Source organism: Lactuca virosa, chromosome 5 (assembly GCF_052849685.1).
Source record: "Lactuca virosa cultivar CGN04683 chromosome 5, Lactuca_virosa_CGN04683_v6, whole genome shotgun sequence".
NCBI lineage: Eukaryota > Viridiplantae > Streptophyta > Magnoliopsida > Asterales > Asteraceae > Lactuca > Lactuca virosa.
In genome coordinates, this window is record NC_136430.1 from 8,433,421 (window position 1) to 8,444,090 (window position 10,670).

Genomic DNA, 10,670 nt, shown 5'->3' on the forward strand with positions numbered 1-10,670 from the left:
AAGGAAAATTATCTAAAATGTAATATTGTACCTTCAATTCAATAGATACATCCTATTAATATAAAATTTTGGATTATCTGTGCTGTGTAAAACTGTATATAGTCAACCCATGCCAGACCAGATTTTAGCATCTTCAACAGGAACGAGGCAACAAGGCACAAATGGTTGTTAGTGAATGTGTTATAAGAAGATGCAATAATAAGTCAGTCAATGTTCTCCTTTATCTTCGCTTAGAATATGAATAGGAGCAGAGCAGTGTGTCTGTAGTCCACTGAGTTTGGAAGGATATGAGTAGAACATTTAGTTTCAGCCATTGCTCTAGATAGATTCCAAGTACCCTAGTAGTGTCCAACAACAAAACAACCTAATGTTATTTAGTGCACTCCCCTTTGAGATTTCAAGAATCAAACCTACCTACCTACCTAGCTTATTTAGTCAAACATCCAAAGGCTGCAGTTTAGCTTTTAAAAACCCACCACAATCATCTAAACATCTTAACTTATAACAAGAATCCACCAACCAAATTCCCTTTTTTTATTAAAAAAAACTTTAATGCCAATAAAAATAGACCAATTGGGATCGTCTGTCTTATGTATAAAAGCCAAAATGGCAAAATAAAGAAAACGGTGAAACGTGTTGAAAGGTCTTCTTTTCGTAATTACTAATTAGCCTAACATTAACATACATGTATTCATTACAAGTAGAGTAGGTGGAAGAACATGTATTATATGAATTCATTTAAAAGAAAAATTAAATATGAAATTTTAAACATTTTCAAATTTAAATTTATAAGAAAAATTAGAAAAATATTGAATTAATTAAAGTGTTTTTTTCTCTTTTAAATTTAAATAATAATTTAGATAAATAAATAAAAGAAACTAATGATGTTTTAATTTAGAAATTTTGAAATTAGAAGAAAAGTCAATTAATAAAATTGATATACATTTATTATTATATTTATTGCAATTATTATATTTAGATATTATGTGAAATTTAATAAAATGAAAAAAACCACAAAATGGTATATGGAAAAAATTTAGGGTTAATGTCATAAAAACCCTCAAGTTTTCAGGGTTTTATCGGTTTTGCCCAAAGTTGAATTTTATGTTTGTTTTTACCCTAACATTTTCGAAAAAATGTTCGGTTTTACCCTTTTACCGGTAATAACAGGTTTTCCAGGTTACCATTATATTAAATTCTCAAAAAAAACCCTTAAGTTTACTGTTTTTTTTGCATTTTTACCCTTTAGTTTATAATTTTTTTTACACTTTTACCCTAAGTATTTTTTTTTCATAATATACGTATTCATGCAGAAAAATCGTATATATACGAAAAAATGTTTAATGAAATATTGTATTTATATTTTTTTAATGTTATATATATATATATATATATATATATATATATATATATATATATATATATATATATATATATATATATGTTTGTGTGTGTGTGTGTTTTTGCAAGGTTATACCATTTAAAAAGATAAATAATATTTTTAGAATTATGAATATGTGTTTTTTAGATATAGTTTTTAGAAGTATAAATACATATTTTTACATTTTTATATATTAATATGTATCTATACTTCTAAAAATATATTTATACTTAAAAAAAAACATATATCAAAATACATATTTACACTTCTAAAAAGATATATGTATATACTTATATCTACGTGTTTATGATTGAACAAGTTTTTTTATTGATATGTATATTTTTAAATACATAAAAATATGTATTTTAAGTTCTAAAAACATATTAATTTGTTTTTTTTACATCTTAAATGGTTTATCCAAGAAAAAAACTCACACACACACACACACACACATATATATATATATATATATATATATATATATATATATATATATATATATATATATATATATATATATATAACATTAAAAAAAATGTAAATACAATATTTAATTAAAAAATTTTCGTATATATATATATGATTTTTTTGCATGAATACGTATAATATGAAAAAAAAATACATAGGGCAAAAGTGTAAAAAAAATTATAAACTTAAAGGTAAAAACGTAACAAAACTATAACTTAAGGGTTTTTGCGAAGTTAATATAATGGTAACCTGTTATCACCGGTAAAAGGGTAAAACCGAACATTTTTTGGAAAATGTTAGGGTAAAAACGGACATAAAATTCAACTTTAGGCAAAACCGACAAAACCCTGAAAACTTGAGGGTTTTTATGACATTAGCCCAAAAATTTAATTAAAAATAACCATAAAATGACATGTGGCCAACTCAATGAAAATGTGACATGTAGCAAAAAGATTTTCATTTATTAGATGAGATTTACATGGCGTTTTATTCATTATTTAATAAACAAAGATGATTATAATTGTTAATAACATCAACCATAGTCCATATTGATATTTATAAAGACCCCCCAAAATCATCATATGAAAAGATCCATAAATTAAAAACGAAAGATGCCTACAATTTATACTCATGTACATAGTACATACACATGAAGCAAAGCATCAACACCACACGATTGGTAATGGTGGCGGTTCGACTTGTATTTCTACAATGTGAGTTGAGCTAAACTAGCAATAAATTACAAGAGAAGAAGAGATCAAACAAACACTAGAATCTAGATGATGGATTGGATTGGATTGGATTGGATGGAAAGCAAGAAATACCATACCATACCATACCATACCATGTTATGTTATGTTGTAGTGGATGCTTGTTTTGGGGTTTTAACAGCTCCACCTTCTTCTTGCTGATTGTCGTCGTCTGTTACATTGGCTAGTTTTGTAAGTTCATCTTGGATCATCAACTTTATGGTCGCCTTTCTTGGTGTGAGGTCTGTATTGAATCGTTTACCTGGAGATTAAGATTAAGATTAGGTTACTTCCGGAGCATATGATATGCACTATGCAGTTAGTTACCAGTTATAAACAAACTTACCAAGCAGTTTGAGGATATCTGTGAAGGTTGCCTGCAAAATCAAAAAATTAATTGTGGAAAATGACATTAAATATCCTGTTAAAAGCAATTTCTATTTGTAACTGTAACAAACAGGCAGCTTCTCACCGTATTGAAATCGACTTGTTTAAGGATCACACATACTGCGGCTTTCAGTTCATTGTCGCTAGGCTTTTGTTTCTCCTCCTTCATTGTCTCTGTCACAGCCTTTTTCCCTTTTTTATAGAATAAGTCACCAAAAAGGTTCATCAACTTATTTTCTTTGAAACCATGTAGAAAAATAAACATTTAGGAAAATAAAAATCATATTTATTCATCCGCACCAGTTTTCTCTTTAGAAATCGAAGGCTTCTCCTCGTGACTTTTCTTCTTCCTTGAGGTTGGTAGTTGATCCTTGTTGGATTTGGATGCTTTCTTTTGGGTTTGGGTTTGTTTTGATTTATTAATCGAAGCCGAATCCTTTTTAGAAGAAGGTTTTTTCGAAACCCCCCGTAAAAGTTTACGCTTCTTCTTACTGCCCCCTTCCCCTTCCCCAGATTCACCTTCACTTTCAGACTTCTCTGGGCCACCATTCACTTTCTCATGTTCCTCCTCCTCCTCTTCCTCTTCCTCTTCTTCAGAGCCCTCTGCACTTTTACTTTTCTGCTTCTACAATAACAAACACCAATAAGAGAAAGGGAAACCCACCCACAACTACTATAAACTATATACCATAAACCATTGCCTTTATTATTATGTTTAGGCAACTTTGGGGGTTCATGTTTTTCTCAACAAGACAAACTGAAACTACCTTTGAAGAAGTTGATGCGCTTTTCTTGCGTTTGCTTCCTTTGCTTGGCTGCAGAAGAAGAATATATATACATAAAAAGAGAGATTATAATATAATATGGTATATTCAAATGCAATCAATACCTGTTCTTTCTCTGAAACTAACTCACTAGTTGTGATATGAGGAAGCAACAAAAAATCTATCAGCTTCACAACAACATCTTCCTGTGTGCATGCAAAATAGACATCATGTTGCTTTGCTTTGCTTTCACCACAAACAGCATCATGTTACTTATCATGTCCAACGAAAGTGAAACAAACCTTTTTTGCACTGGTTTTCACAATTGGTATGTCAAGCAGATCACAAAACTCAAACAACTTCTCCTTGTTATACTTGTCAAGCTTTTCTTGCACTTTAGCTTTTTGCTTTTCCTGCAATAATTAATTTTTTTTTAGACCCTTCATCCCTTGACCCTTGCCATGCCATCAGAACTTGCTTTACTATATAACACTTCCATGCACGTTTGTTTGCTTTTTATTAGTAATGGTTTTTATGAATCTAACTTTATTTGATATACAATGCTTCTAGGCTGGCTTTTCCTTTATCAAATCGCCTAGGCAGACAAAACGCTTTTCAACTAGGATAGGAAAGTAAGGAAGAGATCCATTTAATATTTATGTCAAGAAGATGAATATTTTCCAACTGTTTACCTCATTTTCATGCCACACAAAACCAGAAAACCGCAATATGTTACTCTTAACCAGCAAAGCCTGCAAGTCAAACAAACACACAATTGTCCTTCGGTCAAAAACAGAAACTCTTGAAATATTTCTTTTATGTGTAAAGCAAGTGAAGGGTCTAAATGGATATAATGGATAAATATATATATATATATATATATATATATATATATATATATACACACACCGGTCCTTAGTAGAATTTAGCAAAGCACAACTCAGAGACTTTTAGGATGAATATAAAGAAAATGTTGAAACTTTGATGGAAGATGCAATTCATACAGATCTAAACTATTTATAGACGCAGTACAGACTACAGACTCAAGTAAGTAACAAACAGATAATATACAGCACTGGTCATTTGCCTTATTCCCCACCAGCTCAACTAATGTAAAAGAAAATAACAACCATAAACATGGATTGGGGAATATGCCTACTGAGACCAACTTTAAAGTTTAAACACAAAACTGTATTCTCTGTTTGAAAGATTATTTCTTTCAGAAGAAATATATCAAGCGAAGCTCGTTTACCTTTCCTCTCCTACCAAATAAAACAGTGTGGAGCAGCTTAAGTGCATCATCTGACACCTTCTTCTTTGATAACTTGAAAGCAACTGAAAAGCAGAACACGGCTTAGACAGGAACAAAAAATAATTCACTTCACATTTCACAAAGACACCGAAACTTATCACCATCAACACTTTTCCATTACATATAGCATTTGCTAAGTCATGGCCATCAAACATCAAAGATTTACTGGAAACTAGGTAAGTAGTGATTCGTAGATTTATAGCAAACCAAACTAACATATGTCTAAAGCAGAAAAGAATGAACAACACTAAATAAATACAAAAGATAGCTTCAAGACTTTACCGTTAGGGATATCTTTCAGTGCAGTACCACGGCCCTGCATACCATTATAACAAAAAAAAAAAAAAAAAAGTTTATTCAAATTACTTTGATCAATTGAAGGCATAAACGAGAAACTTTATAAATGTGTTAAATAATTGAAGAAAGCTTTTACCTTTTCAATATGAAATTCCCTGGCAGTATCCTTCTCGATGACCGCAACCAACCTTTCTACAGATTTCCGCTCTCGTACTGGTCGGTCAATTGCCCGGGCAACAGGAGTCTTGGGATCCTCCTTTTTCTCTTCACTTGCCTTGTTGTTGTTGTTGACTTTTTCTACACCACCCTTCTTTCTTGCATGTTTTTTTGATCCCTTATCTTCTTTCTCTTTTAAATCATCGACTTCCATAGCCTCACTCTCCGTTTCTTCCTTGCTATCATTTATCTCTTTCTCTTTGGCATCTACCTTGTCAACATTCACTTCTTTACTTTTATCCTTCCCTTCATCTTTTGTATTCTCGCTTACAACATTGTCAGACACAGTCCCATTAGCCACTGTCTTACCAACTTCAGTCCCATTAGCCTCTTCCTTGCCCATAACTGGATATGTAAACTTACAACCGACCATCAGCATTCAACCACAAGTAACAAATTCACAAGAAATCCCTACAGACCACGTTTATAAGCAATTTGATAACAATGCCAACACGTATAGTATCCTCAAAACTTTCACCTCTCCTGCCAACCACAAGCCCATCAATTCTACAAGAATGCAATCACATAGAAATCTTGCCGTCTAAAGTCAGAATCAAAATATATCAAAAACACATTTCACCAAATTACAACAGCTTTGTGTTTCCTGATAATAACAAACCATCAACAGATTTTACTTATGATATAATCAAGCAAAAATGTAAGACGCCACATATAATATCATACAAATTACTTTTCACATTTCTTACCAACTACAATGCAATGAAATGCTTTAACATACACAAACCCCTAACATACAGACCTTATCATCATAACATATCATTATAACAAAAAAAAAAAAAAAAAAAAAAAAAAAAAAAGATTGTTTGGTTCGAATAGACAGCTTCAAATTTCAGCAACTCATAACAAGATCTGCTTAAACGTACGTAAACTCACCAAATAAAAACAATATAAAGTATCAGAACAAAAAAACATTATTAAGCAAAGAACGGTGAGCAATCAATTAATTACAAAAGCTTATCATTTCCTGATAACAACAGCAAACCCTAAATAAAATAATTCAACTTCTACGTATCACAACAATCAAGCAAAGCAAAGGAGTAACGAGATCATGAAATCGATAACTCGACGGAATCAAACACGAGTTCATAACATCGAAAACTTACATAAATTGGGGCAGAACTCAAGGTTGTGAGCTAATTTGAGTTCGAATGGTGTGTCGATAAGAAATGGGGCGAATTTGGGTTCGAGACAAGTCGGAACGTTGAGAGTGTGATGTGTTACTTGAAGCGCGAGTGTTTCGGACTTCAAATACGGATTTTAAATGCATTTAATTGCCATGTCATGCAGAAAACTGGGCGGGCTATCCAGGTGCTTGATGGACGGCTGAGATGTAATTGCCATGGGCAATTGGCGATGAATCAATCTATGACCTACCTTTCTCTGGTGGACCTGGAGAAGGTTTGGCCATTTATAGTAAATACAATGGAGGCAGCTATTAAAAATCACATACTATACTTAGGGTGGACAGAATAGTTGGGGTTTAGTAGGTTTGTCTTGGCGGTACCGTCGACAGAACTAATCTGAAAGGTGGTTGGTACTGCGAACAAAGGTTAAAGTTGGTTGTTGAAGCGTGTGGTTTGTTGCATCTTTTGTGCTTCCCCAATTGTTTCCCACACTTTGACTTTTTGGCCATTCGGTATACATAAAATGAGTCGGCCCGTGGTCTACGTGGCCACAGAAATCCATTGTGCACACTACCCTGGCCAAGTGCTCGTGATGCCTCGTGATTCAGACGACGAATGGGATCGTTTTCTTCACTTTGGACCATTCAACGGTCAAAATTTTAAACAGTTCTTAATATATAAACATTACATATATAAACACAACAATTTTACAATAATTATACATTCAAATCATTCTCTTTTACACTCTCTTTAAAAAACATATTTATGGATTTCTTTAAGAATTTCGATTCGGATGACGATGGAGAATTCATCTCGACCTTCTTCAACATTGTACAACACATTCACGATGAAGAAAGTTTGAATGTTTCGAATTCAAGAGCGGCCGTCAATCGAGATCGTCAAGACGCACATGACTTATTGGTACGTGATTACTTTGTCGATAATTGTCTTTACAATGATGACTCGTTCCAACGTCGTTTCCGTGTAAGGCTATATTTTTACGTATTAGTAATGCTTTAGAGGCCTGTTATGATTTTTTAAAACAAAAATCCGATGCTAGAGGAAGAATAGGTTTTACTAGTATACAAAAATGTGCGGTTGCGCTTAGATATTTGGGATACGATATAGTCTTTGATGCATCTGACGAGTACTTCAAAGTATCTGAGAGGACCGCAATTGATTTGTAGATTGGTTTTGTGCATGTGTGTATGAGGTTTTTCACAAAGAATATTTGCGTAAACCTACTTCACGTGATATTGAGAGGTTATATTTGGATCATGAATAGAGGCATGGATTTCTGGGTATGCTTGGTAGTCTAGATTGTACGCATGTTGCTTGGGAAAAATATCCAAATGCATGGCGCGGTCAATTCACTCGAGGTGATATAGATGATCCAAGTATAATACTAGAAGTTGTTGCATCTCAGGTGTAACGTCCCAAATCATAATGACATAAAATTTTTGTTTTTGGATTAATAAATCATTAATACATATCCTTTCCATAAAACCAAGGTAATCCATATTTATCAAAACAACATCAAATCAGAGTAAATCACAGAAAGCGAAAACATGTGGTGTGTGCTCTGCAATCATCCCGAGCTCTTCCATTTGAAAACCGAAGTACCTGAAACATAACTGAAACCCTTAAGCACAAAGCTTAGTGAGTTTCCCAAAATAGCACATACAACACATACATAAAACACATATTGGTCCCCCGCCCTCCATTGGGCCTCACCCGCTCTCGATTCCCATTCGGCCTTGGGCCCGCCCTGCATCGAGCCCGCTCGGATTATAGATATGTCCATCACCAGGCCCCGCCTGACATTGGGACCCGCCCGATACACGCATAAACATATAACCATATAATCATGTAACCATATAACCTTACTAGCACATGCAGCAATCACAAAGACTATAGCATATCATACCGTCATCGAGCCCCGCCCGGCATCGGGCCTCGCCCAGTAAGCATAAATACAGATACTAATAACTAGCATACAATATACTCATCAAGCCCCGCCTGGCATCAGGCCTTGCTCGATAAACATATCATCATACAACACATGCAAGAGTCACGCAGACATCTAGCATCCTAACATATAAATCATGGGCCGATATTGGTGCCTTCGACCTGCTAAACTCAGTGAGGAGACTCACCTCGCACTGCCGAATCACACAGACGATCCTTGGCTGTTGGCTGACAGATTCCCTGAACTGTCAATATCAAAACAACACCCAATTAACAATTGGGTTCCAAACCATAACCATAAATCCATACTCGGGGTAAAAAGACCATTTTACCCCTAACCTAGCTTGTTCAAAGACTGAGGCACAAACATACAATCCAAAAGGCCCAAACATGGCCCAACATAACCCATAGACAACCCTGATCAAACTTCTGGTCCAAGTCAAAGTCAACAGTCCATATTGACCAAATACGTTGTGTTGCCCCTTGGACACGTTGTGTTCTTCCATCATCCATATAATTGGGAAAACCCCAGCCAACACGCCGTATTTGCCTGAATTCCAACAGCTTAATACATTAAGCTACTCTCTCCGATTCCAAGGGCTCCAAAGCTCAGATCTAGGCCAAAATGAGACTTAGATGGGTAAAATTTCCATCTTTACCCATAGGGATTACCAAAAAGGGTCCAAACCCAACCAAAAAAGCTTAATCGAGCAAGGGCTTAACCAATAAGCACTTAATCCTTGAAGACATAGCCTCAAAACATAGATCTGGCTTCCTTGAGCTGGAAAACCACGTAAAGTTGACAACTTTACGTTCATGCATGTCTAAGGTGCTGTTTTTTTAGAGGCAAAATGACTGCAGTTTGTGGACCACATCTGCAGACATCTGTAATAGAAGAGGTAGACCAAACATCTATAGTCAGTAAAAAGGAAGACTGTTTGTTTTTTAACGTCTGCGGACTATATAAAAAATTAATTTTTATAAAACATAAAAGTCTTGTTTCATTAATTATAGTATTACAATACTTAAATAAAATTAAGATAACCGACAATTCTATACAATCGTACCATTGTACCACTAAAAAAGTTTCTTATTAAAACATTATTGCTATTGTTGGGTTGTATGTATTATATATTAAAATAAACCAAACATATGTACAATTAAACTATTCATTTAACTGGTACTTTTTAAGTCGATCCACATACACAAGTGTAGAAATAATAACATCAATTATGGTGAATATTTTTATCAAATGAATAGTACAAAAAAATTGAACCAGTTGAAGAGGGCTAAAATCATTTTTTATGAAGAACAGGAGGGACAATCACATAAGACCCAAACATGCAATGAGAAAATTAGCATCAAAACCACAAGAATTCCACAAGCTACACAAAGCATTATAATTACTAGCATTCATTTGTTCCATTTCAAATAGATGATAATCTGCCATTTCACAATCTCAATATTTACATAAACAATAACCAATTGCAACATACCATTTTCAAGCATATAGAATTAAATCAGTAAAAATTACATCCTATTTATTCAAACTAGCATGTACATAAACTATAACCAATTTCCAATATCTTCAATTTCGTTGATGTGTGTGGAAACAAAATCAATTGGATCTCAACCATACAATTGTTTTAAACAACAAGATTGAATCTATTCTTCATTTGTTGCCACCATGCATTCACCATACTACTAACATCGACATCAACAATTCCTACATCATTAACAATAGTTTAGTCATCTTTAGAACTCATCAACAAAAAAGAATCCCTAATTGTGTATGTTAATGACAAACAATTTTAAAGTCCATCAATACAAAATCAGACGACTACAATTTAAAGGCAATATAATTAGTAGTTCACAAATGAAACCCATATTTTTAGCAAGGATAATCGATTTCACCAACACAAAATCAGAATATGAAGAGAAAATTATTGGCACACTGGTGGAGAGGCAGAGCTCTCCGGGTAT

At 33.6% G+C, this 10,670-nt stretch overlaps 1 protein-coding gene across 5 annotated transcripts; it reads right to left on the reverse strand.

Annotated features, from left to right (window-relative positions):
* Positions 1-2,447: 2,447 nt before the first annotated feature.
* Positions 2,448-6,865, reverse strand: LOC145115769 (DEK domain-containing chromatin-associated protein 3-like). Of its 5 annotated transcripts, none has more exons than XM_079052130.1 (12): positions 6,699-6,865; positions 5,495-6,057; positions 5,344-5,377; positions 5,002-5,084; positions 4,442-4,501; positions 4,052-4,162; positions 3,875-3,955; positions 3,753-3,800; positions 3,286-3,604; positions 3,071-3,177; positions 2,945-2,975; positions 2,448-2,860 (listed from the first exon to the last, which is right to left on the reverse strand). In XM_079052130.1, exons 2-12 carry the CDS (start codon positions 5,951-5,953, stop codon positions 2,703-2,705), a joined length of 1,491 nt encoding a protein of 496 aa, XP_078908256.1. In that variant the 5' UTR covers positions 5,954-6,057; positions 6,699-6,865; the 3' UTR covers positions 2,448-2,702. The 5 variants fall into 5 exon arrangements, with proteins under 5 accessions (XP_078908256.1, XP_078908257.1, XP_078908255.1 ...); XM_079052131.1 differs by having other exon boundaries at positions 3,286-3,610; positions 5,495-5,919; positions 6,699-6,856; XM_079052129.1 differs by having other exon boundaries at positions 3,286-3,610; positions 5,495-5,985; positions 6,699-6,856.
* Between the last annotated feature and the right edge of the window lie 3,805 nt (positions 6,866-10,670).